This window comes from Plectrocnemia conspersa, unplaced genomic scaffold (genome assembly GCF_051122295.1).
Source record: "Plectrocnemia conspersa isolate PC_06_02 unplaced genomic scaffold, ASM5112229v1 ptg000011l, whole genome shotgun sequence".
In the NCBI taxonomy this organism is placed as follows: domain Eukaryota; kingdom Metazoa; phylum Arthropoda; class Insecta; order Trichoptera; family Polycentropodidae; genus Plectrocnemia; species Plectrocnemia conspersa.
This window is the reverse complement of record NW_028277175.1, coordinates 8,370,172-8,397,815: the sequence shown is the minus strand read 5'-3', so window position 1 is coordinate 8,397,815 and position 27,644 is coordinate 8,370,172. Positions and strand designations below refer to the sequence as shown.

Genomic DNA, 27,644 nt, shown 5'->3' with positions numbered 1-27,644 from the left:
AAATTTGCATTTTAGCAATTTATCGAATTTAAATCTGCATATGCAAAGACATGCTAATTGCTCTTAAGAAACCCAGAAAAACAGAGACAAATAGATGTAAATAATACACTGAAATATTTAATAAATCCCAATTGATTTATTGGCGATAATCATGGTATCGAGTTTTCAGTAAAAGCTCTTAAATCTATTAGGGAAATAATATAAAGGATTAGCTAAAGAACATAAAATTTCTGAGCCACTCAAAACGCCATCCGTTGGATTATCTTCAGTCTTCTTTAAAATTCTTATCAATTGAACAAATGTCTATGAGGCAGATGTTATACGACACAATATCAATTTTATAAATGGTATTTATTGTAATAAATATATTGTATACATTAATTTATATAAAAATGCAATTTCGGTTCAGGGTTGAATTATCCATCAGCGAGCCCCACTCCTGATTGTTGGACCAAGGTCGGTCACTCGCGCAATATAAACGAGGAACAGTTTCCAGACCTTACACTATTGCCCGATAAATTACAAAAAATAAAGATAGTGTAAATTTGTCTGTATAGATAAAAAAAATATAAGTATATTTAGCCAAATAGGTATAATATACTACTCGTATTGATTTAGTAATGATTTTATATTAAATAATTTAGTTACAAGAAAATACTATTTATATTGACTTCTTAAATTATCTGATTATGATAATGTTATTTAATAATTTGGATGCACGATCTTTATTTGGTTGTGAAGCTATTGAATGCATATGATTGAGACAATATTTACTGGATCCTATCGATTTGCTCTTTCTGCATAATCACAGTCACCATTAGAGTATTAAAAACTTGTACTGAAATATTTAAATAATTTACTAAAAATTATATATATGAATATACGTATTTATAAATTAAAAATACTATACTTATATACGTTTAAAACGATTTTTTTTAACCATCTCTGGGGATTTCATTTAATACTCTTGATATAATTTTATCTTAAATTTAATCCAACTGAATAAGATGAATCTAGACATATAAATACAGTTTAATTAATTAAATATTATTTTTAATATCCAGCGATTATAGACCTTCAAGCTTCGTGTGCTTTATTTTATTATTTTACTTTAATTGTATTTATTTTTAGTCATTCCAGATTTTATCCAAAACATTTCACTTACAACTTTACATGTTAACTATGTGCACTATTTACGGGCATAATATACTCAGTCATGTTTATAGCGTGTAATAAAAACACCCCTTAAATTTTATGGTTGCAATTTTAACATTTTTATTAAACACACTACATTTAGATTTTTATGTATGCATATAAAAGAAATACGAAATAAAATATAGAGGTAAAAATAAATACAACATGTGTGTGTATAGATAATCCTTCTTCGGATCATTGGATATTTTAAATATTTTATAGAAAGCTCACACACTAAAATATCTAAGTATATATGTTAGATATAGAAAATGTGAAAATGCTAAATCCGTTTCGTTGCCAAAGAATTTTCTCAAGCTCACCAAAGTTCGAAATAGATTTGCGGTAGGCTTTTCAAAACAAACAATGCAGAGATAATTTCGGCGTGGGCGAGTTGCGATAAACCTACCACAACTTTGGCACTAAATTTTTGCAAACTGACGAAACAATTCCAGAGATTTTATGGAGGGTTCAAATAAATTACCGTCACTTGAATCTGATTGAAAAAAATCTTTTATATTTCGCTAAAAAAACGTTTAGCAGTAAGTAGATTGCCTTTGAAAATCTCAATTTAATTAAAAATATATCTTATAATGCTCCGATGATAAATTAATTAAATTTATACCCAAAGTGTTCGAGATGCTGCTTTTTAAAAGCCTGAAACACATAATTGCAAAAAAGAAAGTGTTACTTTCTTATCAGTTTGTCTTTCGAGATAAGTACAACGATTGACATAAAATAATAAACGACATTAAAAAACGCTCAAAGAAGAAAATATCTTCCTAGACGTCACAAGTGTTTAAAAAAGTTTGACATAATCTTTAAATTTAGAAAATTCTCCCGAATCTATATTGCTTGCTTTTGAAATAATATCTCGACGATCAATACTTGAGGGTGCGATACAAAGACGGTTATTCTAGTTACCCTTAAATTTCTGACTAAAAGAAAAATAGGAAAATGTTAAAATAGTCTATGGCAAATGTGCGACTGCGACGGTGCTAACACGATTTTATTGCTTTTGACGTGGATTTTTGACTTCTGAGAAGGGATAATTGTTTTTTGCGCTCACATATTGGTCAAAATTTGGTTTAGATAAGCTTTATTCGATTCTCACTTAATGTAATTCATAATATTTCTATAGAAAGTCTAAATATGAACGAATAATTGTATTCCCTTTGACGTGAATCTAAACAGTGATCGCCTTAAATTTAGCTATAAAAATGCTCGTCATTTAATGAAATGATATGAATTTTATTAAAACGGAAATATTAAAAAAGCGACCAACTTTTGCTTCCCTCTAGAAAATACTGAAATAACATTACTGAAGAAACGCTGGCATAAGTGTGTTATAATATATCCAATGGGGACTAATTTAAAATATACAATACCAGTATTAAATACAAATTGTCGTTTTTAATAAATATAACCTGTATAACAAAAGCAATCACTTTAATGAACGAGCACATACAAGGGTATTAGTGAGTAATTAATAAGGTTTAGCGACATTTAAAAGCACGCTCGAGGACTTAACCTTTTCCAATTGCCAGTTTCTATTTTCGTAAGTAACTACTCTAAGAGATTTTCTTTGATCGAATCAACGAGAGTGGCAAGAAAATGTGTCAATTAAACGGTCCCAACCGTGGGGTAGTAAGGGGTCAAGTTACCTCTCCCCGAGGGAAAATAAATAACTTGGTAATAGGGTGTCGAGAGGGCGGCTTATGGCAAATTGCCTTTTCCAGCTGCTGTGAATTTTCCGAAGATACACCGAAATGGGTATACATACATACACTTGTAATGTAAATATGTGTCGCTTTTTGTGAATTTAAATTCAGTAGATAGACCTGAATAAAACATATATTTCTTACTTTATGAATACATGTTTTATCTCGATATTTATTTCTTGGAAAATTTTAATACACGCCCGCTTGAACGCTTCATATTAAACTTCTAAGTAATAAAATACGTGGGCGCATATGCAAAAAGCTATATTTGAACGCTAATTATCTACAAATTTAATAAAAAATAGCAAAAGTCGTCACTAAGGCAATATAAGATAAGTCCATTAAAAATCTTTTCAAATATATAAAATAATCTTAATACATGTACATCGGTAGCGTGCCCTCTATACATGCGATAGATTCAAAACGTCAACCGCATGTACCGTGCATGCGATTGACGTTTTGAATTTACCGCATGTATGGACGGCACGCCACTGATGTACATACATATGGATCAGTGGTAGTGCGTTCGTAAAAGCTGTGGAAGCGCCGCTTCCACCGCATATTTGCGTTATATGTCATTAGTGAATATTGCGCCTTTATTTGGAATCACGGCGCTCCACAAGATCTAGCGGTCCAGGCAATCGCCTATACTGCCTACCTCTCGGGCCGGCCCTGATTGCAATTAATTTGTACAAGATCCGTTAATCTATTTTTTCCGATGTACAGAAACTGTGTTTTAGTGGCCTGCCTTTTGGACCGGAAAACGGGATCTATTGGTAACAGTACAAATAACGAAAGATTGTGAACAGTTGAAAAGATTACACCACTGATACCCAAACACAAAAAAAATGAACCTATGAATTTTAAAATAATATCGCTTCCAGATTTATGTGACACTAGATACGAACAAGATAATCTCAGATAAAAACTGAGAATTCATCAAATCGTCAATAATCACCTTTTATTTTCATGTTCATATGTAAACCAGAACGCTGCCAAAGAAAAATATCTTAACTTTTATTCGACGACTTCGCTTCCGACTTGGAATATACGAGAGTTCGATCTCAAACTCACAACCAGTGGATCTTACACTGAATTGACACATACGACACCTTTGAAGTACAGAGAAAAGCATTTGTTTCTACTTCAATCGTCAGATTTGATTTGGCCAAGCAGTCACTTTCAAGCACCAAGAGTTTGACTTGACCTTCGAGATGATTTAAAGACTTTTATATGCAGCGCAACGACACAAATTACACAGTACGTATCTATATCGCAATACCAACTTATTGCATAAATTGAACGACCGCATCTCAAATGCCGTAACTTCAAAATAATTGAATTAATAATAATACACTTGGAATTCAATGGCAACAAGATCAAGAAACATGCAGCTTGTGATGTAAATTTTTAAAGAAAGAATAATTTACAGAAATTCTGCTTTTATTGGCCAATATGATCTCTTCTTAAACTGAATAACAATATTTATGAAGAAATCTGAGCAAAAGTATATACTTTATATGCAGTAATGGATAGGATATTAACGGAGCTTAAATGTGTAAAGATGAAAATTAATATTATTTACAAGATTTTTCCATTTATGTATAATCAAAAATATCCATTTTATGTAGAATATTATGTTAAGCATATATACAAAAAAAATAATGAAAATAAAAAAGTTTTAAATATTTAATTGTTAATATACTTCTGACCTACCTGAATTATTTTGAATCTAGAAACAGTAACGTCTCTGAATTAGTAATTTTTTGAAATGAAGGGCATATGCCACACAACTGATAGCAGTGAAATTAACGGTGCATGTAAGCGCGACCTATATTGTCTCATTGTGTAATATACATTCGTTGTGATCTTCCTGAAACCTAATATATATTTACACCCTGTTAACCAATACAGCTTACCAAACTGGAGTCCTAGATTTTTCCTCTTGTTCCAAATATGAGTTCTCCAAGTCAAACCTCTGTCAAGGTGAATCCCTAGGATCGCTTTGCTATTAAGGAAGACCAGAGGAAAATGAAGGAGGACATCTGAAAAAATTGGGTACAAGTTTTTAATGGAGTCAAACATGACATGGAATGGCGGTCGCTCAGATATGATTTAAGTACTAAAAATAAATTAATAATTTAAATAAGAAATAAATACGTAAAATTCAGTTTAGTTATCGCTATCTTATCGAGTATTTATTTTAAATATAAAATACATTTAAAAAACCGTAGAAAAATAATACCATTCCTATATAAACACGTTTCAATACCAACTGGAAAATCACAGTACTTCATTCATCTTAACATCAATTGGCCAATCAAAGTTTTACTTCTGCCAAAACTCCTTTAGTTTAGCCAATTTTTGCTCGAGTAAATGTATATCATTTATTCTCTCGGGTGTTGGAATATCACTTCCGAAACTCATGTCAATATCACAATCAACGTTAGCATTAACAGGAGTCGTGTTTTTATCAACCTTCTGAACATCCACGTTTTCTTTATCAACATTATCATTATTAATTTTGATATTCCAAACTTTCTTTGGAGTAATGATAGCGTTTTCATTGATTTTCAGCGTTAAAACATTGCCATTTTTTGGTGAATCAATATCAATATCGAAGAGTTTTTTATTTGAGCAATTCAAAGGCAGTTGCGATTTGCTCTTCAACATCTTTTTAGCTGGAGTATTACCAATCTTTAATAGCGACATTGTATCAGACAATCCAGATAATTGCTCCAAAATATCTATAATAAAATAAGCAATATTATTATTAATTACATCTTAAATAAATAAAAAAATAAGTCAATATTCACCAGTTATATGAAAATCTAAGCTATTATTTAAAGAATCGATAGTTCTTTCGGCTAAATTATTAGTTACGGACAGTTTTTTGTTAACTCCTTTAGCTTGACTCACTAGAACTTTTCTACGCAAAGATTTATTTGATTGCTTGGCACTTTGCTTTTCACTATAAAAAATACTTTTAAGCTTAGAATCATTAGCTTCTCTTATAGAATCGTCGTTCAGATAACTATCCGATACATTAGCTAGCATAAATGCATCATTTGATTCGTCAAAAATTCCACTCGCGGATATAACATCATACAATGTTACATTTCGTCTATATTCCACGGTTTCAAGTCTTTTCAAAATAGGCTTTAATGTTTCAGAAGGACTTGTTTCAAACAAAGATTGCTTCTGACGCATGTTAGGCACTGATCTTATAATGGTGGTTCGCATATAAGTTTTATTGAAATTTTTAGACTTTGCCAAAGCAAGCTTATCAGGCAAGACTTCGGTCTCATTTTTAATGGAGCCTTTGAAAATATCGAAGACTTTAAAGAGTCCTTTTCCTTTTTTTATATCAGTTTTTATAAATGTTTCCGAATTGACTTCTCTGCATTGATTTGTCGATGTTTCAAGATCGTCATCTGCGAATGTTTCATCATCTGGATTTTCATTATCGTTCGCTAATTCCTTTGTGATTTTAGATAATACGTTATATAAGAGTTTTAGACGTTTCATGATCTTATCGTGATTAGCTTCTTTATCGATCAATAACGTTTTAGAGTCCATTAAGAAAATATTTTTAACTGCCTTACATTCTTTGATCACTAGAATAATAAATCATAACATATAAAAGCAAAATTATTTACAATAAAATTATTTAAATAATATACCTTTACGCAAATCTGTAACAATCAACGGTAAAGTTTTATTATCTTCGAATATCTGAGGTTCGTATACGAAGTAAGTATTGACGTAATCGTAAACGCATTCGCCTAAGTGAATCAAATATTGAACTGAAAATGAATCCAGCGCTTTTCCTTTTTGCAATAACTTGATTTCACTATAGTATTTTTCAATCACAAGCTAAAAATATTATAAAAACATGAAGTAAAATATTGATTTTATATAAAAGTGTAGCAAAAACTAACGTCAATAAAAGCTGAGGGATCGATTATTAAATACACAGCAGTTCTTAATACTCGGACTTCTTGAATCCAATGATCGACAAGGAACTGAGCATATTTTCTGTTGCTGTTTGAAAATATTGCTGGAATCAGATGAGCTTCTAAAATTTCTAAGCTCGCTAAACAACTCTTCAATTGTAAAACTCCTAAAATGTATTATTAAAGATTTTTATATAAGAACATAAAATATAGATTTTATATTGTAGAGCAATCACTACAATATATTAATAAATAAAACAAACTTTGTTCGTCAGCTGAGCAAGATATTGCAAATAATCCAATTTGTATAATCTGTTCGTTGTGAGTATCAAACTCTTTAATGCTGATCAAATTTTCAGCTTTATCTGAAAAAAATATTTATAGGTTTGCTATATGTATTATAAATAAATAGGATGACTATGTTGATATATTTTAAAAAATATTTTCGCGATAGATTCGAGACTATTTTTTTTAGATTTTCTTTTAGGAATAACCACATGAAACTGAATGTATTACTAATTAATTTTGCTACATTAAATCCATATTAACAAATTGAAATAGCGCGCAAAAATATCAGCTGCGGTGAAAGTGTTAATGGTTCTTTGAGAAAAAAAAAATTATAACTATTTTATATAAGGGAGGGGGGAGTTCTATTTCGAGCGTCCCGTTTTGAGTCCTGGGAAATGTCACCCTAATTATATATTTTTTTTTCAATAATACCTTCGTCTTTGTGACTTAACATTTTTTGTAGCAACTCAGATGGATCCATTAGACATTTGAGAACGAGCCCGAGAACAGCTTTGTTCATAGACGTCTCAAGACTGCACACAGCATCTCTCAAAATATCATTGAACATCCTTATTGTAGGATAATGTAAGTTTTGCTTAATTTTTAAATCATTTGCGTCCAAATCTTGTACTTCACCGACTAAAAACTTTGGTTCAAATAAGATTTCCGAAAGCAAATTTTTAGACTCTCTTAAAACCTATAAAAAAAATCATTTATATTATATTTCTAAATAAATAAACAATTCTATTTGCATAATAATTACCACGTGACATCTAGCGTTTATGATACGCCGATCGTCTGATAAACAATTTTGGCAAATATCCATAGCGGAAAACACAAGTTCTCTCACAACTTTATGAAAACTCAATAAGGTAGAAGAGCACTGAAATAATTTGATTTAAGCATTATTATAATTCAATATTAGCTTTAAAAAGTTAAATACAAGAGTCAATACTTCATTTTGTAGTTTTAATCTGTTGCTTTTTTTCAAAGAATCAGAATCTTGATTGAACAAAGTTTGTATGACGTCAAATAATTTCAAAGCATCGTCAACCCATGATATAAAGCTTTCCTTAATAAGCTTTTGAAAGTCTAAAGTATCGTTTTTAATATCGCATTCCATGCTTGTAACGTGATCCTTTAAGTTGTCATGTCCGACTTCATTACCGCACAAGTGCAAGTATATATCATCCACTTTCTTAAAGCACCATACAATCCTATCCAAGACGAATTGTCTACTTTCCTGTAACAAACATTATTAATCATGTTTCAAAGCATATTTTGATAATAAATCAATTCTCACTTCTGCTATATTCCCCTCTGCAATTTCATCTTTGTAAATGTCAGCCATTAGACTCGCACATTTTAAAATCTGATCGTTGCACAATGTAAACAAATCTTTGTACTTCGAATCGTTTGGATTGGTTTTGCTGTCTTTCGAAGACGAAGATTCGTCCGAGTCGTTAAATATCTCACTTATAGCCTTTAGCTTGTGAGATGTGTTGTAAATAATGTCCTGAATTGGGTTATAAAGTTTATTGTAAATATAAAAGTATAGTCATTTACAGAATGTTTAAGATAGCTACAATGAAATGACGAATCGATTCTTCTGTGGGTTTCGTAACAGCAGAGCGAACTTCCGTCTCCATTTCGTCAAACAACAAACACAACTGCCAATTGCCAATGACTTTTGAAATTGGAATGCTAACGCGTGTGCCCCTTCTGGCAGTTTATATGCAAATGTCAATAAGCTAAGTATATAATAATTAATATTGCATATAATATTTTTATTTTAAAAGCTTATTTAATTGCTCAACAAATTTTATATTTAATTAATTTATTATGTAATTCTATTATTTGTATTTTTACATTTAATGGGGTATTATCGAACATGCATTTTATTTTAACAAAAAATAGGTACTTGTAAATTAGCAAGTCAAAACGATTAAAAACTACTGGTTATACTGCTTTATTCGTGCCATTTACCATGGTCTTACTGCCGTGCACAAGTACGCTAATGGAAATGAATCATCACTGCTTTCCTCGAACTGTTCAAACCCAAACCTAACCTAAACAAATTAACCATCATACTGTTGGGACCTATTTAGATTTCATTATAGCCAAAACTTGGCGGCACTCTGGTAACACTAGCGTGACGGTTTTTTCTCTCACCTGGCAGCCCTCAGCCTGTTGAGCGTTATAGACGCATGGTAACCGATTAGTTTTGATAAAATATCAAAGATATTGACGTGGAAGACATGTAGTTTCAACGATACGGCGCAACTTCCCACACAGCGAAGGCAAGTTTAATGTTTTGCGTGTATTTTCCAGATTGAAATATTTTACGTTTTGGTGACTTCAATTGGTCGCCAAGATCATACAATTCAACGCTAAACGTAGCTTCACACGTGCCGGATGGATTCGCCCGGCACCGTGTAGTGGGGATGGTGTTGTATGGGCTAGTACTTACCATTTCAGACGTGCCGGACGAATCCATCCGGCGCCGGCCCGACGCTGGCTGCTCACTACAACTGTGCGGCGCCGGATACCGTGCCAGTGACCCGCCAGTCAACTTCCAACTGGCATGCCAGCAATTGGCTAAATCAGCTCTAAGTAGCGCTTTTTCGCAACAATAATTCTTTCACTTGCTGGCACTGTGTAAACGGTAAGGCGCCAGTGGACTGGAATGCCACTCGTCGCGTGCCAGTGACCCGCCAGTAAATTTCCAGCTGGAATGCCAGCAACTGGCAGCGTGTAAATCAGTCCATATTTTATTATAAAAATAATTTTATTCTATTTCCATAAAATAACAATTATTCTTACTATGCACGCAGCTACAGCGCTTATGGCCAAATGAGTCAACTTTAGACAGTTCAACAGCTGTTTTATTTTTATACGCCGCATCTTTAAATATCTTTTCATTTTCGATGTTTGACGCTAAAACATCGCCGCTGCTCCTATTTAATTAACTCGCCACTAATTACGTTAATCAGCAAGCGAGGTTTCTTTTCGAGACTATACTTTTACATTGGACGTAATCCAAGAAATACGTATATAAACGCACGAATGAACACCAAACACGTCACGTATAACCTAAAAATAAACAAAACTCACCTGATGACGTGAGTTTATCGGCGGCAACTGTTCCGCGTTGTTCTGTCGAATCCACAAATTACAAATTTAAAATGGAGCTACCCTATATGAAGATGTTCATATATTGCTTGACGTTTCTGGCATACGCATGGACCGGAATGGGATCCGGTATCCTTAAGAATCTCAGAGACGCCGTTCTGGCAGCTGAAGTGGTATTTGGGGATGTTATTAAGAACGTGATAACTGTGGCCGAGAAGTTCAGATCGATGCACGATGTATTCGACGCAGCAGTTGAAGAGCATTGCTTGTTTAAATGTCCAGAAGGTATTATAATTTAACATTGTACCAAAGAAGAATCGGAATTTTAATTTATTTTGTCTTTTAGGCCAAGCTCCTGTTAAAAATCGAAATCATGTACCGAAATCGGACGGATGTGGATCCTTGGGTATTCAAATCGCATCTGAGTATTTACCTATAGCTGAAATGACATCGTGTTGTGAGCTACATGATAAATGTTACGATACCTGTAATTCAGGAAAAGAGGTGTGCGATGTTGATTTCAAGAGGTGTTTGTACAATTACTGTGATACATATAAAAGCTCACTGGGCGGAGATACATTTGTTAAAGGTATGATTATATTATTGATTCAGAAGAAAACTTAAATAATAATAAAACAGTCATCGATGACATTTTTATATGAAACAACCAGAAATTATTTTTATTAGTAGTAATAGAAAACACTGAAAGTCACAGCTTAAATCTCTTAATAAAAAGGCGCTGGGTTACAGAAATTCTTAATAGTAACGTACCTGAAAAATCCTATTTAATGGATTTTCTCAATTGTGAGTTTATTTGGCCTCGCAGAGGTTCTTGTTTGCTACAGATTATAGTGATATATAGGATGTGGATCACTGATGTATTATCAATGTGAAATGCATTCTGAGTAGAAATCTCTACTGAGGTCTTTATTATAAATCTTTTGTTGCAACATGACAGGCATAAGTGCAATGCGTTACAATGAGGTTAACAACCTCAACAACTACTAAGTAAGTAGTAAGACACCAGACTGAAATCAGTAACATATATTTTATTAATTATGAACTATTATTACGGCTTATGCACAACCTAGCTCCATTTTATTTTAATTATTTATCACAGTATTAATCCGTGATATTAGGAAAATCTAGGAAAACCTAATTTGCGATGATCAATCAGAATTATAATTATATAATAAATCACTAATTCCGATTTCCCGGACAGAAATTAAAAAAAACACTGGGGTACATATGAGATTCGAACCCGTCTTTCTAGTAGTATTAGTCACGGTCAATAATATTTTAATTATTTTTTATAAATATTAAATAAATTAAAAAATACCTTTTATTCTTTCAGGTTGTAAAGGAGCAGCTAAATTATTATTTACGGGTACGCTGACCTTAGGCTGTAAATCGTATCTTGACGCCCAAGAAAAGGCTTGTTTTTGTCCAGCGAAAAAATATAAAAAGTATTCGACTGGTGGCCCTGAACTTTAGAATTATTCATTTAGTTTTTGGTTTTGTGATTTGTTTGATATTATTATTATTGCTTTTTTAATAAAATTTAAAGATAATACTCTTGCCCTATTGTTTGGTATTAAATATATAAATTATTTTAAAGATATTTATTTTGTAGTTATCGTTTCATCTCTTCAATGATGTAATTTTAATTTATATGAAGCAATTGTAAAAAATATGTTTCTTTAGTAAATCTTATGCATGCATAATATATAACGCCTCCATGAAAGATCTCATTTTGTACCAATCTTGATATTGAATATAAAAATACAGCTTTTACAATGTCATTTATTTATAAACAAGAAATCCATTGACAGAATTAAAAGATATATATTTACCTTTGTATTATTTTTATATGGTTGTAATTAAAAAAATAAACCATTTTTTAAAAAGAAAGTTATATTTATTTCCAAATTATTCTACAATCACCAGCAAAAACACAATTAAATCATGATGTACGTTACAAAATATGGACTAAAGAATTAAACAAATTAAACGTTGTTCGTAATCCTTACGATAATAATGGGAATATCAGTATTATGCAAACATTTACAAACTTCTACGTAAAACGCTTCACATGTCTCAATCATACATGAAAAAATATTTATAAATATAAATTCATTTAATATAAAATTTAAAAAAAATACACTTTCTCGTTAAAAAAAATAAGATGGAAACATAAGTTGCTAATAATTTCTTTTTAATAATAGTATGTATGCGAAAATAAAAATAAAATTTAAATAAATATGCACAGTAAACGCTAAGTTAATGAGGCCCCACACAATAATACAACGAAGCAAAGATAATTATAATGAGTATTTCTACGTGAGGAGTTGTTTTATTTCTTGTTTTTCAGCCGCATCAACGTAAGGTATTCCTTCGGGGGTGACTCCATTTTTTGATGCGCCCTAAAATACAAAAATAATACTACATAAATATCATAATCTACATCAGAATACTAGTAAGGACTGCTTTGTACAATCCCACAACTTTTAACTGTTCTAAATAGAATTTTGCACAGTTACTCTTCAGGACCCTGCTCCAAACATTGACATCCCCCCGATATCTTATTTTTGGGGCTAAATCCCAGAGTTGGACTTAGCCTCCTTATGTGCTCTTAATCCTACTGTCTGTTAGCTAGCTAATTAAATCCCATCCTTTGCAACGTAGTTGATCCATTTTTTTTCCAATTCCGTGTATTGGTTTTAGTGATCTATTTTTTTCCAATTCCGTGTATTGCTTTTAGTGATCTATTTTTTAGGGGTGGCCTGCCTATCAGTTTCTTCGACCCCAGGTGTTTACTAGCATGGTAACATTCTTTACTAGTTACTAATCGCTTTAATTACTTTTTATTTTCTGGGCTAATCTGCTGACTTTTGCTCTCTAGTGCAAACCAAGCGTTTAGGCTGAATACAGCCTATTCTTTTCTCAAATAGCATCTGTTTAGAATGACTAGAGCTGATAATAATACGCACATTTAGTTTGTATAAATTGACAGACCCCTGATATTGAGTTTGTGAAACGTTCAGATATAATAGCAAATTTATTTTCTATGCACACTTTTGAAGTCTATAAAATAATCAGTGGAGCTTTATATTTTGTCTCGTGTGGTGTAATATATGGTTGATCACTTCACCTCCTCCAATATAAATATGTATTATATTGAATACTATCCATTTCAAATATTGCTTAGTTAAGCTCTAGGACCCTGACGAGAGTAGTTTCTTTACGTCTGGACATAAATTTTGCATACATCAATATAGAAATGAGCATTTTTATTTCAATTCTCATTATTTCCAATTATGTATGAGTTTGCTTTAAAAAGGATTAGTTGCAAAACTTAAAAATGTAATTGCTTTGATGTTGAATAAGGTTATATCTGCCAACTCTTTCTATAGAGCTGCTTTCTGATTTATGTATTTAAAAATTACAAGAATGAATCTTTTTAACTACCACATATTTATTAGTGTTAAATCTTAATCCTGGGCAATCTCGATGATCACTAGTATAAAAATAGTATGGCTCGTATTTTTCGGGTCAGAATTTCTATGAATTGGTCCGAATTTATATTAAATTGGATTGATCAGAATTTATATTAAATGCTAAAAATTACCAGATGGGCAAAATTATTTTTTTCAGTTATTTATTACAGTTCATTGGTTCATTTATAAAGAATAGCTAGGATTTATATTATACAATCTGTATTTTATGTTGACAGATGTCCGCATAATAATACGTCGTCTTTGTCAAGGTGTTTTATACATTTCATAAGAACTTTCTAAAATAAATAATTTATTTCGCATTTATATTTATAAATGTTACATTTTTTTTAATTCCCGTGATCGTCCAATATTTTTATTCTGACCCTGATTACTATAATTATGACCAGTCTGTTAAAAAATTTCTGATCGAGATTTGATTTTTATTCTGACACAAAGATGATTTAAATTCTGACTGTTGCCAAATTTTGGTTTGTGATATAATTGCAAAATAGAGAAGTTTTGGCTTATTTGTGCTTCTTTTATATAAATCATTTTCAGTTTTTGAAAAATGGTTCATTATCTCTACAAAGAATCTGTAACATTTATCTGTTCTGATTGATTTTATCGTATTGTAAATTTTTCCACAAATAAAATTAAAGGTAAAAACCATAGATATAATATTAAATAATATGACAGTTTTGCCAAATGAAGATATGAAAGCGATTTCAAAATGGTGTGCTAAAACTGATGAGACATAAATTGCAAATACACTCTATAGATAAAATGCATGAACGAGAACAATACCAAACGTATTTATTACACGACGTGATATCACCGCATCGTGACCACAAAATAACCGAGTAAATATCATATTGTTTACTGAGCGATCGCGATACAAAGATAAGCATATAGTTCTTACGCTTTTAAGCAGAATCTGTACGCAATCCGTGTGTCCTTCCCAGATAGCTGCCAGGAGTACAGAAATTCCATGTTTGTCCACCACCTGAATAACACGAGCAATATAAATATATTTAAGAATTGCTACAAAAAACATATACTTTAATTGCGTACATTTGGATTGGCTCCTTTGTCGAGAAGGTACGTCAAGACGTCCTTTTGACCGTAATCTGCCGCATAATGAAGCGGCACCCTGCCGTCTATGGCATCGTTAACGTTTATTTTCTAAAAGTTTGAAAAAAGAACAGAATTATACAACATTGCCGAAAATAGAAAGTCAGTATATTAGAATGCATTATATAATTACTGTTATACACATTGCATATATTAATACATCATGGGTGCTTAGCATTTGGGTCGCAAAAAATTATGCAAATACATACGTTTATGTTTACCCAACATATATAAATACATATGCATCAAATTTTGTTTTCATTATGTATCAAATTTTCTTTACATTGTATTCGGGAGATAAGATTATAATTTTTGTACCCGTGTTGTTACTAAAAATAGTAATGTATTCAATTTTTTATGAAACAATTGAAAATGGCCAAGTTTGTTATAGAAATTGCTATATAGCGTTTGACAATCTGTGTTGCCAGTCAGGGCGTAACGTATTAGTTGATGCACAACTAAGGTTTGTTATACTGGTACTACCGGTATTGGGGCAAAAATCAACCTTCGATACTACTGGTATTACAAAATGAACTACCGGTAATACTAAAAAAAAAATTCTTTATTCAAATCCGTACATTTTATTTATTGAAAACGATATCTCCATGGCTTAAAACTGTGAAAACGGCAATGCCCATAATGCTTGAAAGCAGAAGCGGAAAAAAAATGTAACCCCGATAACCTAAGTAGTGTTATCGGGGTAGAATATCAAAGTAGAATAATTTTTAAAATTTAATTAACGTTTAACATAAGTAAAAATAAATAAATATACGAAAGATAAATCTTTCGAAAATAAATATTGAGATATTCCAAAATAAATACGCAATAATTAAAATAAAAATATAAATAAATCAAATATCTGCAAGTAAGCAGTTTTTTAAATTTATTTTTAATCAATTCATCCGTGAAAAACAATTGAAAGAAGTTGATAGGCTCCTGAAACCCTTCTGAAATTTTTGGTCTGAATCACTGCCAAAGAAAAATTATTGTTGTCTCAGAATGTCATCGCTACTATTTACATTTACCGAATTGCATTAAAACAATCCATGAGCGTTTCTTCCAGATTCATCATCATCATTGTCAATAAATAAATGTTTACGGTTTTAATTCATAGGCAAAATCTCACTAGGTATTATTACTTTTACTATTGAAAATATTTGCCTTAGTTTCTTGATTGTATTCACTAGCAAAAATATTATTTTCATAGTAATGCAATTATTTTATGACAAATAAGCTATCATCGTCAGCCACATTATAATTGTAAAAGAATAACTTTTAATCATCACTACTATTGAGTTAATAATTTTTTTTATTAGCATAGTCAGCTGTAGTTGAAAACAATTATTTAATTTATTTAAAGAATATGTACGTAAATTTAAAAATAAAACTTTTTAGATTTAGAACCATATATAACAATCCACATATTTGGGCTTTGACAATAGCTGGGTACTCAACAAGCGGCTAGCGCAAACTGTTCAAAAATTGTTTCGAAAATCCATCAATGGATTAACAGATTTTATAACTAATTTTAGTAATTTGATAATTCAATTAATGCCTTTTGAATTACCAAATCTTTTTACCATAATATGTTAATAGAATTATCCCTGAGTAAGTAATGAAATAAAATACTGGAAATTTTATCATCAAGTCACTCAAAAGGCATAAAAAAATAGGAATTATATTGAGCATGACATATACTATCTGTGCCACATCCGCGAGGACTGATAAAAAAACAAATAGAAAACGTTTGTTATTCTGCAATATTACATATATTTATTTATTTAAAATACACTCCTTCTGTGTCAATACAACGCTGGAGAATGGCTAAGGATTGGCTAAGAATTTGCGTACAATCTCGCTTTGTGCGCTGGTGCATTTGGTATTCTGGTTGAGCTAAAAGAGCTAGCGTCAAAATAATTTCAGTGGTTAATGTCAAAATCTAGTCCTACAAAAAGCATGTCACAATTAAGAGATGGCACTACTAGAACCGGAGATATGACTAATACGACTAGTCCTCGCGGATTTGGAACAGACGGTGTACATGCCTTTGGACTTCTATGGGTTAAAGATATGTTTATATCATTGGTTTGAAAGAAGACATATGAGCTTCGCCAGATATGATATAAAATCACTAATAAGCTTAATGAAGATTAAATCTATATAGTTAATTTGGGGTCATTTAGATACTGTAAAACCTGTGAATTGAAAGAAGCTTAAACCAGTGAAGAATCAAGGGGAGCAGTATCCACTTTCATACATGTCGTTTTTGAATATAACACAAAAGTATTTACAGATTTGTGCAATTAAGTTAAATGAATCCTTAGCAACTTATTATGGAATCAAGACGTATAACGGTACAAACATCTCAATTGAAAAATAATGAAAAACAATAAAGTAGTTAACCCGAGATGATCCAATGCATTGACTGATTTTGACCGATCAGGAAGTAGAGCATCAATCCAAGTCCAGATTAGTCCACCCTAGTGATAAAAATGGATTATTGATCCTTTACATTTACAAAGAAACGGCATTTTAGAGGACTGACTAAAAGGAATTTCAATAGCAAAAGGCCAGTGTTATATCTCCTCGACGAAAACGATTAACGATAAAATAGGATCTATTATTAGTACTGGCAACAGTGAAACTACAGTTTCACTGTTGCCGGATTAATTCAACCTAGGAAAAATTCTCCTGATAAAAATTAGATAAAAATGTACTTTAAAGAGTTTAACGCATTTTTAAACCTAAAACTTTTTTTTATAAATAGAAAAGCGCAAATAAGCATCAATGCTTTTCAGATTCAGTTTTTGCATATTCCGTATTTTTATTCAAAATATAAACACAGGGAAATGGCATAAAAGATCTAGTAAGATTCTGATATATAAGAACGTTCCCATTCGGTACGAAGCGAACAATGCTGAGTTCGCTAGCAACGCCTTAAATCTGTTTAAAAACATCAGCGAGGAACGCACGTCCGCTAATCGAGTGCACCGTGTGAACTTCCGTTAGCGAAAACCGGATCGAATCAATTTGACCGCACGTAAACATAGAGTCGAATCCGTCGGGGCGAAAGGGACGACCGACAGCCGACAGCCGACAACCGACCCGGCGCGGCGCGGCGTTATAAATTCCGACGCAAAAACAGGACAAAGCGGCAACCTGGACGTCGACGATGGAGCGAACTTCGTCGATGTCGCCGTTTTTAATTCCCCACACGAGCTTGCTCATCGCGACGCTCGCAGGAGACAGCCGTTCCTAAACTCTCACCGCACCGGCTCTCACTACTACCGTCTGACACCGCTAGGCCGCCGCTCGAAGTGCCGCTTTCGGCCCTGCTCGAAGTAACGAGCTGACGATTCGATGTAACGAGGGAAAAAAATAATATCTGTCGAGAGACCGAATTATTAAGATCTAGGAAAGAACGAGACCATGCTATGCCTTTTTGTTATTGTTTATGCACGCTCACAAACGCATTTCGTACTCAAACACGATGACGTCCAGCACACGCGGCTTCTCAAACGTTCGCAATAAAACACAATATTTTTTTTAACATTATTTTACAAATAATAATATTCAAAAATCAATGAAAAAATATATATAATAAAATTAAACCTGAATTATTTAAAATAAAACATACATCTATAAGAATATAAAAATAATTTATTCATTTTTTTATTACAGAACAAAAGTTACAAGTACGTCTTCATCTTACGAGCGAAAACGATCTAGGTAGATCTTCGGAGGCAAAAGTCTTTAGTTACAAATAAACGTTCTTCTGTCGTTCAATTATATCTTTTTTAATAATATATATATATAGAGAGAGGCATATGAAATACTTTCGACGGCGTCAATCGTTGATTCTCCACTAAGAATATTTTTGGATCCATATCTTATAGGCACCGAAAGCCATACTATCAATGAGCTCCATAAATATTCTGAATGGCCACCGTCTTGTCCTCTTGTCACCCATCTTTCTTTTGCGAAATTCTCTGACAAAGCGGTAGAGTATAGGCGCGTGAAAGGTTATTAAAACATTTTATTTTTTGTGTAAGTTTGACATTTTATGCATTGGTTAAATTGAATCGTCTTATGGCCAAATGTCTAGAGAACGCCTTGAATGTTCGGTACATAAACCGAACCGCAATTTGTCAACGTTATGAATTCTTAGCCTTTATACTGTTCTTATAGCTTTTTTCAGTCTGTTTAACATAGCCGATTGTTAGTGATATTAATATTAAATATATATTTAACTAAAATCGTTCGATTTGTTTTGCAGCAAACAACACGTCAAAAGTATGACAAGAAGCGGGTAAGAATCTATATGTCGTTATTTTTTACTAGTAAATTACATTTTAATTATTGTATAAACGCAACTAATAAACAAAGTAAATAAACATTAAAATTGTTTAACTCAAACGCAAATCTAAATTGAGGTTATGTGTCAATGTCAATTGCATTTTATATTTGTATTATATAAGGACTATGTTCGGTAATTATGCATGGTTATAATTGATAGGCGCGAGAGAGATGGTAGACGACGTTCGCACAGTAAATCGGTGTCTCCGGAAAGAAAGAGGAGACGTTCTAGAAGCCGAGACAGGCCGTCTAAATCGACGAAACACCGTCGAAGTAGAAGTAGAGATCGCGAAAGTAAAAGAGAAAAAAGATCGCATAGTAGAGAAAGAAAATCGTAAGTTGATCAATTGTTATTGTGTCCATTTACCTATTTATTAATATTAATAATTGATACAATTTTAGAGATAATAAACGCGATAGAGATGGAGACAAAAGGACCAAATCATCCAGGCATAAGTCGAGAGAATCGGAAAGACCGAGAGAAAAAGAACGTTCACGCTCAAAAGAGAAGCATAGTAAAGAAGATGATGTTGAATTCGATCCCGGTAATGTTGATAAGGTAGTGTATTTATATTTAATTTAAGTTATTTGGAAATGTATGCGTATGTAATATAATATGCATTTTAGGAGGAAGAACAGAAGCAACTGGAAGCTGAAATGCAAAAGAGACGTGATCGAATCGAAAGGTGGCGTGTGGAGAGGCGTAAAAAAGAATTAGAAGCTACTAAACGAGAAGTGCAGAAGGGCAGTATTACTGCAAACATTCAGGTGCCTGCTCTCAAGAAATGGTCTTTAGAAGACGATTCGGGAGATGAAGGTAAATATATGGAATTTAAATATCCATTCAATTCAAAAGTTATCATATTTCACACGGCGAAAAACGATACTTTACTCGAGTGTTAACACGACTTTCACACGTGTGCCCATTTACTTCAATGTATGTGTGCAAACCCGGCGGTGGCCGGTATAAAATCGACCAGTACCTTAATGAATTTTAATAAAAATGTACCGATACATCCATTCGCTTGGTGCAGATAACCGACATGACTAAAAAAAATAACGACTATGTGGCAGTTACCTGATTTCAATTTTGTTGTTCCTTGGCGTATGGCAGAGGAAGGGGGCTTATTGAAACTAAAAACCTCAAAACTATGACTAACCCAATTTTATTTTTCAACTTTCTCGGAAAGTAATTTTTATTTGATTCTGAGAAGTGGTGTTATCTCATTTGACGTGCAGACGGTCGCCAGAATTTATATCAGAATACCAGTTAAAACTTTTAGATCAGATTATGCAACATTTTAATGAGTGCCTTATTATATGCAGGATTAGTTAAGCTTCGACACAATTTATTAATGTGACGATTTTATTTATGATTATTCAGGCGAAGAAGCACCAGCGCCAGTGGCACCTGTGACACCTGAAGCTGAAGAAGCTACTGAAATTATTGAAAAAGCTGAAGAAGTAGAAGAAGAAATCGATCCTCTCGATGCGTTCATGCTTGAAGTTCAAAAAGTATGTGATTTAAAAGTCGGTGCAAATATATTTTATACGATATTCTATATGTTGTAACATTTTTAGGAAGTACGTAAGGTAAATAAATTAGATCAGGCTCGTGGAGTCGTTGATGGAAATAAAGGACCTATTCCGACTACTGGTGTCGTAATTTTATCAGGCGTTGCTAAGAGAATACAAGAAAAGAAAAATAAAGGTTTGTTATTTTATATATTTAATAAAGTTTAAAATTATATTAAATTATGTAACGCTCTTATCTTATAGGCGAACTTATTGAGCAAAATCAAGATGGTCTTGAATATTCATCAGAAGAAGAATCCGAAGATATCAAAGACACAGCTGCTAATCTCGCTTCTAGACTTAAAAAAGATTTAGCCAAAGTTGATCATGCATCTTTGAATTATATTCCGTTTACTAAGAAATTTTATACAGAAGTAGGTATTATTGAATTAAATTAATCCTTTATTTGTGTGATTTTTATTATTTTATATTGAATAGGTACCGGAAATTTCTCGCATGACACATGAAGAAGTGGAAGCACTCAGGTTGGAACTCGAAGGTATATCAGTTCGAGGCAAAGGTTGTCCGAAGCCTATTAAAGAATGGGCGCAGTGCGGTATCAGCAAAAAAGAATTAGATATAATTAAAAAGTTAGGCTTTGAAAAACCGACGCCTATTCAAACTCAAGCTATTCCGGCCATTATGTGTGGAAGGTTAGTCCATTGCTTATATAAAACATTTTATATATTTATATATGACATATATCTTTAATTTATAGAGATCTTATCGGAATTGCAAAAACAGGCTCAGGTAAAACTATGGCTTTCATGCTACCAATGTTCCGTCACATATTAGACCAACCACCGTTAGGCGAAACTGATGGTCCAATATCTTTAATTATGACTCCAACTCGTGAACTTTGCATGCAGATCGGAAAGGATATTAAACGGTTTTGTAAAGCGTTGAATTTGCACGTAGTTTGTGTGTACGGCGGAACGGGAATATCCGAACAGGTATTGCCATTTATTTTGTTGGTTTTTGATGTGTTTTTTTTTATTAAATATTATGTGTTGTTATAGATTGCAGAATTGAAACGAGGAGCTGAAATCATTGTCTGTACGCCGGGAAGGATGATCGATATGCTTGCTGCAAATTCAGGAAGAGTCACTAATTTGAGGCGTGTGACTTATATTGTGTTGGACGAAGCTGATAGAATGTTCGATATAGGATTTGAACCTCAGGTAATAAATTTTACTATTATATACTTGATTGGGTATTAAAATCACTATTTAAATAATTGATAATATTTAAAAAAAACATTATATTAAAAAAATGGTTCATTATCATAGTTTGTAGACACATTATATTGTCCTGTTTTTTCTGTCCCAGTTTTAATTTTTTTGCACGACAATGTTAATTCGTTATAAATTACTATTATGCAACGTTTTTGTAATTATTGTGATATATGCGAAGTTCTCTTATTGTCTGAATTTGCAAGATCCAGTTATCTCAAAAAATCGAAGAGGGAAGCGGCTGCTTATTCGGTTTTCTCTGTCTCGTGGTAACTTGGGTTCCAGTTCAAATGAACTCTCATGTGTCCAAGTTGGAAAGCTGTGGTGGAAGTTTTAGATGAAGTGTTGCTGGAAGCAAGTTCAGAATGAAAGTGTCTACATAGGTACTATGTATCCACTTCTATACATTTTGTGCTCCCCCACTTTTCACTGTAATGACCAATTATGAAGAATTGGGATTATAATTGAATTTGTTATTATGTATCTGTTTTCTTACTGAAACTTTTTGTATTGTGTGACTGTTAAAATTTGAATAGCTTGGAAAACTGGCAACTTGTCGTTTCGCATTCCAATGTGCTGCCAATACAATATCACTTGCAGAAAGTTGATGCATTTAGCTAGTCCCTTAGAATTGCCCCCAACGTGTGTAGGATGCACAATGGAACTTTTCGAATAAAGGCCTCACAAATCGCCACCATGTCTTAAAAAGTAAGCATTGGTTTATGGCACTTTTTGCATAAGAAGTTTTTTCTCAAGGTTCATTTCAATAATACTTTTGACCTGTTTTGTAGGCGCCGATGGTTGCTAGTGGACCCTATAGTATGTTTCAAGATAGATTTTTTTTTTCTTGACCGTGTTTTTAATTGCTGAACAGACAAGAGTTTACAGAACTTATACCGTTTCTGAACTTATTAGAGTGACAGGTATTTATAACTTTACTGATTTGACTATGAAACCCTTAACGATCGGAAAATTTTGTCATATAGTCTGCAAACTTATCGGAAACAATTTTACACAATTTGAAGATAATTCTTAAAAAAAATGTAAGAACTATGTGTAGTACGTATAAATTCCACTAGGATTAAAAACATAATTTTTTATCATAACAAAAGATCATAGATAAATAGAAAAAAATATAACACAAAACAATATTTCATGATTAAAAAACTAGTCACTTTACATCTATAAAATTCGAAAATATAAATAATGTTAAACAATTATCAACAATTAAAAGGTTTTATTGATAAACAATTTTTAAGTTTTTAAAAAAATATTTTGCTCTTATATCATGCATTTTAGAGCAGTGGTCGCCAACCTTTAGGACCTCACAGACCACTAAACTCAGAATGCTGAATCCTGTGGACTACCACCATGATTTTTTCATAAAAGTAACATTCTAAATATGAAATGGTACTTGTTTTACTGTGAGGGAGACTTAGTGCTCGCCCACTTATTACTGCCATAGTCAGTTACATTGATCTGGGGATTTAATTGGATTAGCTTATTTTTTATAGGACTTTTATGACCGATGCGATAGTTTTTTAGAATAAGTTGCAATCTGTCATCTGAAAAGGCTAGAGATGACCATTAAATATTTTGAGCAAGTGTGAGATTTGGCAACTTGACTTGATAGTTGAATCGCTTATATTAGATATTGGTCAGAGCCTTTAATTAATTCGCAATCTAATGAGATGACTAATATTAAAAGAAAATCGAATCAGAATATAATAAAACATTTTAACCCTTTTTGTACCGCAATCGGTAAAACGTATCAACTGCAAATTTTTAAATTTAAAATAAAAAAGTCATAAACATTCGGAAAGCACGTGCTTACCCTCTTCACATTCCTAAAAAGCCTCAATTTCGTATTTTTTTTTGATAATAATCATAATACCTAATTTATATTTTATATGAACGTAGTGACAGCCCTGGCGCCGCTCAAGAAACATAATATGTTTTCGTGGTTCTAAATCTTGCTATTCAAATTATTATAATTTTTAATGCTTTTTTATAGATGTGTTCCAATTCAAAATAATAGTAAGCAAACTGAAAATGAATGAAATTTGTTATCCGAAAAAAATTTGGCATCGATAAAATAAACACATCCATTATTATTTTTTTGTTATTGATTAATACGAATAAAATACAAAATAAATTTAATGATTTAAAATGGTGGCTTCCAAGCACAACGGTAAAAAGACCATGCCGCCATAGCGGCGGTATCCTATCGCAAAGATCATGCACTGCTCTTCTTTGGTGCATATTGCAAGTGCGACTCATTTTAAGCTACTGCTGTGTCTTTATATTGTATGCCTGATTATATCTATCTAAGAGTCTTCATACTGAAATAATATGCCAATTTGCAGGACAATAAATGTGTTTTGAAAAGGATTTCATTTAAAACACCTTTGCATATATATAGAATTCTAGATGATAGAGTAACATCATCAAGATTTGATAAACTAGTACATAAAAAATGTATTTTAAAATATTATAGGTAATGCGAATCATTGATAACATCAGACCAGACAGACAAACTGTTATGTTCAGCGCTACATTCCCAAGACAAATGGAAGCTTTAGCCAGAAGGATACTTCATAAACCAATTGAAGTCCAGGTAATTATTTAATGATATTTCTTAATCTTTTATTGTATCATATTCTATTTATTATACATTAAAAATTATAGGTTGGTGGTAGAAGTGTTGTATGCAAAGATGTAGAACAACATGTCGCTATTTTGGAAGAGGAAGCTAAGTTCTTCAAACTTCTAGAGCTGCTTGGCATATATCAAGAAACTGGAAATATTATCGTGTTTGTCGATAAACAAGAAAATGCCGATATTTTGCTGAAAGAGTTAATGAGAGCGTCTTATAACTGTATGAGTCTACACGGGGGCATCGATCAATTCGATAGAGATTCTACCATCATTGATTTTAAATCTGGTAAAGTCAAACTGCTCGTCGCAACATCTGTAGCAGCCAGAGGCTTAGACGTGAAACAATTGGTATTGGTAGTGAATTACGATTGTCCTAATCATTACGAAGATTATGTACACAGGTAAAGATTGAAGATCTTATTTTTTTATTAATGTCATGATTCATGATTGTGTTTGATTTCAGGTGCGGTCGCACAGGAAGAGCTGGAAATAAAGGTTTCGCATGGACTTTTCTTACGCCCGAACAGGGAAGATCAGCCGGTGATGTAATCAGGGCGTTTGAGATGGCCAGCGAAGAAGCTCCAGCAGCTTTGAAACAATTGTGGGATACCTATAAAACGAAGCAAGAACAAGAAGGAAAGAAAGTTCACACTGGAGGTGGATTTAGTGGGAAGGGTTTTAAATTTGACGAGTCAGAAGCGTTGGCAGCTAATGAGCGCAAAAAGTTCCAGAAGGCTGCTCTTGGTCTACAAGATTCAGACGATGAAGACGTCGAGGGAGATTTAGATCAACAAATTGAAACGATGTTTGCAGCTAAGAAGATAGTTAAAGAGGTAGTAGTTTAGCTGTATTTTTTTTATTGTTTGTTTCATTTTTTGTGTTTGTTTTAGGTTCCTGGTGTTCCTCCAGCAGTGAACGCTTCTACAGCGGCTGCGGGTACTGGTGGTAAATTAGAGTTGGCTAAGAAGTTAGCATCTCGGATTCATCTTCAGCGTAATTTGGGCTCGGAGCATAAGGGTGCTACTCAGCAAGCCGCAGAAGCAATCCTTAAAGGAGCGCCTCAAGCTCATACATACATAACGGTTTGATGATTGTGTATTAAGAGTCATTGAATGTGTCAAAACTTATTATAATGTGTTTTTTTTATAGGCAAAGACGGTAGCCGAGCAGCTCGCAGCTAAGTTGAACACAAGACTTAATTATCAACCCCGTGAAGAAGGAGGTGCATCTGGTGCAGTTGTGGGTACAGTCGGATTAGATGGATCTGTAACTGGAGCTGGACTCGCTGCTGGTGAAGAGACATTTAGGAAATATGAACAAGAATTGGAAATAAACGATTTCCCGCAACAGGCGAGGTGGCGTGTAACGAGCAAGGTGATTAACCATTATCTATAATGTGTTTTTGAACCTTTTAACATTGATAGTATTAACTTATCAAAATAATTGAACTTGTGGTGTCACATTGAAAATAATTTTTGCAGACGATAAAATGGCATTTATCATTGTTTTTTTTAGGAGGCACTGGCTCTTATCAGTGAATACTCGGAGGCTGGAATCACAGTTAGAGGTACTTACGTGCCACCAGGAAAGAGTCCCCCTGAAGGTGAAAGGAAGCTTTATCTGGCCATAGAAAGCTCTCAAGAATTGGCGGTAACCAAAGCCAAGCTGGAAATTACTAGATTGATCAAGGAAGAGTTACTAGATTTGCAAGCATCGGCCCATCATTCAGTGAATAAAGCTCGATATAAAGTTATATAATGGTGCTTTTTAACATTGCACATTTCTTTACCATATAAAACGACTATGAATTAATTTTGTAATAATAAAAAAGTAACTTGTATTATAGAGTACTTGAAATTAAAAAATAGAAAAAATATGAAATGCTTTTTTTATTACATTGCAGCTTTCGTACACATATCCGTCTGCATTTTGTTTCCTGTTGTATCGTATCTTTCACCAATTGACTGTCCTTGTGACGTATTTATTGTCACTGCAAAGTTAAGGCGATTTGGGAAATGAAACTGAAGTAAAAAAGCAAATCGGTTCAAATCAATGTAATTCTAGGAATAAGCACTTTCTTGCATTTAAATGTCAGTCGATCGTTCCATTGTAGTTTTGTTAGTTTGTGCTAAAATAATCCACTTGGATTCAGGTGGTTTTTCTTTTTCTATTTACTTGTCAATTGAGTTAAAAAAAGTGTTGCTTGTTTTAGTTATACGGATAATAACTTTAATCACATTCTAAAATAATAATATAATTATGATAAAATAATACGAAAATAAGTCATTTTAAACATTTGTTAAAAACAGCAATAAAATTTCAACATGCATAATAGCTTAAGCGATTATTATTAGCCTCTGTGTTTTATAACGAAATAAAATTCAAAGTTTGTGACTTGTTATGAATATTCTGATTCTGATTAAGAACTAGTTTTTTGAGTTACTGAATAATTTTAAAGTAGTTATTAAATACAAACATACTTTGATAATATAATAGTATAATATACAATTCTGAGAGTACATATATGTATAAATATAATTTTATAAAGCATTTTTTCTGCTTACCATTTTTTTATTAACTATAAAATTATGTAATGTAAGGAAAATACTTTTTAAACAAACCCCTTTTTATAAACAACTAGTTGCACTACTATTATAAGAAATTTATTATAACGCTTGACGACAAAATGTTGACATTAAAATTAAAAAAAATACAATAGCAATTATTTTTTTATTTATTTTATGATATAAAAATATATCTAAAAATAAATTATGCGTGCAGGCTCACGTATTGTATTGCTAATTTAATTACATTTGATAATAAAATGAAAAACATGCGGATAATTATTTATTGAGCCTAAAGATATGCATTTAGTCAAAAGAGACTATTGAAATTTAATGTTAAAGT

At 32.4% G+C, this 27,644-nt stretch overlaps 4 protein-coding genes across 6 annotated transcripts; 2 read left to right on the top strand and 2 right to left on the bottom strand.

The window, feature by feature from the left end:
• Positions 1-5,078: 5,078 nt before the first annotated feature.
• On the bottom strand, positions 5,079-8,896 carry LOC148229362 (uncharacterized). Its single transcript, XM_088196534.1, has 10 exons — positions 8,743-8,896; positions 8,460-8,672; positions 8,112-8,399; positions 7,920-8,039; positions 7,589-7,853; positions 7,132-7,233; positions 6,854-7,035; positions 6,596-6,788; positions 5,729-6,529; positions 5,079-5,659 (listed from the first exon to the last, which is right to left on the bottom strand). Exons 1-10 carry the CDS (start codon positions 8,803-8,805, stop codon positions 5,241-5,243), a joined length of 2,646 nt encoding a protein of 881 aa, XP_088052660.1. The 5' UTR covers positions 8,806-8,896; the 3' UTR covers positions 5,079-5,240.
• Positions 8,897-10,011: 1,115 nt separating this feature from the next.
• Positions 10,012-12,199, top strand: GXIVsPLA2 (phospholipase A2 group XII). Its single transcript, XM_088197735.1, has 3 exons — positions 10,012-10,573; positions 10,635-10,877; positions 11,643-12,199. The coding sequence occupies exons 1-3, from the start codon at positions 10,342-10,344 to the stop codon at positions 11,780-11,782; spliced, it is 615 nt and encodes a 204-aa protein (XP_088053861.1). The 5' UTR covers positions 10,012-10,341; the 3' UTR covers positions 11,783-12,199.
• Positions 12,185-18,254, bottom strand: LOC148229360 (myotrophin-like). The gene is made up of 4 exons (XM_088197737.1): positions 18,076-18,254; positions 14,857-14,967; positions 14,705-14,788; positions 12,185-12,711 (listed from the first exon to the last, which is right to left on the bottom strand). Exons 1-4 carry the CDS (start codon positions 18,142-18,144, stop codon positions 12,625-12,627), a joined length of 351 nt encoding a protein of 116 aa, XP_088053863.1. The 5' UTR covers positions 18,145-18,254; the 3' UTR covers positions 12,185-12,624.
• A 746-nt stretch (positions 18,255-19,000) lies between these two features.
• On the top strand, positions 19,001-26,619 carry Prp5 (pre-mRNA processing factor 5). Of its 3 annotated transcripts, XM_088197733.1 has the most exons (17): positions 19,001-19,113; positions 19,193-19,225; positions 19,433-19,606; positions 19,675-19,831; positions 19,900-20,089; positions 20,657-20,787; positions 20,854-20,983; positions 21,052-21,221; positions 21,286-21,500; positions 21,566-21,800; positions 21,867-22,028; positions 24,577-24,696; positions 24,768-25,138; positions 25,201-25,570; positions 25,628-25,819; positions 25,887-26,111; positions 26,253-26,618. In XM_088197733.1, the coding sequence occupies exons 2-17, from the start codon at positions 19,212-19,214 to the stop codon at positions 26,493-26,495; spliced, it is 3,099 nt and encodes a 1,032-aa protein (XP_088053859.1). In that variant the 5' UTR covers positions 19,001-19,113; positions 19,193-19,211; the 3' UTR covers positions 26,496-26,618. The 3 variants fall into 3 exon arrangements, 2 of the variants coding, with proteins under 2 accessions (XP_088053859.1, XP_088053860.1); XM_088197734.1 differs by having other exon boundaries at positions 19,001-19,225; positions 26,253-26,619; XR_015811396.1 differs by lacking the exons at positions 24,577-24,696; positions 24,768-25,138; positions 25,201-25,570; ... (1 more) ...; positions 25,887-26,111; positions 26,253-26,618 and adding an exon at positions 22,871-23,002 and having other exon boundaries at positions 19,001-19,225; positions 21,867-22,787.
• The last annotated feature ends 1,025 nt before the right edge of the window (positions 26,620-27,644 follow it).

Coding starts and splice junctions, on each gene's coding strand:
- LOC148229362 (XM_088196534.1), bottom strand. CDS start 8,805: ATGGAGACGGAAGTTCGCTCTGCTGTTACGAAACCCACAGAAGAATCG. Junction 7,854..7,919: donor TAAACGCTAGATGTCACGTG/GTAATTATTATG, acceptor TTTTTTTTATAG/GTTTTAAGAGAGTCTAAAAA. Junction 7,234..7,588: donor GTTAAGTCACAAAGACGAAG/GTATTATTGAAA, acceptor TATTTTTTTCAG/ATAAAGCTGAAAATTTGATC.
- GXIVsPLA2 (XM_088197735.1), top strand. CDS start 10,342: ATGGAGCTACCCTATATGAAGATGTTCATATATTGCTTGACGTTTCTG. Junction 10,574..10,634: donor CTTGTTTAAATGTCCAGAAG/GTATTATAATTT, acceptor TTTGTCTTTTAG/GCCAAGCTCCTGTTAAAAAT. Junction 10,878..11,642: donor CGGAGATACATTTGTTAAAG/GTATGATTATAT, acceptor TTATTCTTTCAG/GTTGTAAAGGAGCAGCTAAA.
- LOC148229360 (XM_088197737.1), bottom strand. CDS start 18,144: ATGAGCAAGCTCGTGTGGGGAATTAAAAACGGCGACATCGACGAAGTT. Junction 14,968..18,075: donor GCTCCATCGTCGACGTCCAG/GTTGCCGCTTTG, acceptor TCAAACTTTTAG/AAAATAAACGTTAACGATGC. Junction 12,712..14,704: donor TACAGATTCTGCTTAAAAGC/GTAAGAACTATA, acceptor TTTGTATTTTAG/GGCGCATCAAAAAATGGAGT.
- Prp5 (XM_088197734.1), top strand. Junction 20,788..20,853: donor TCATGCTTGAAGTTCAAAAA/GTATGTGATTTA, acceptor TAACATTTTTAG/GAAGTACGTAAGGTAAATAA. Junction 22,029..24,576: donor ATATAGGATTTGAACCTCAG/GTAATAAATTTT, acceptor AAAATATTATAG/GTAATGCGAATCATTGATAA.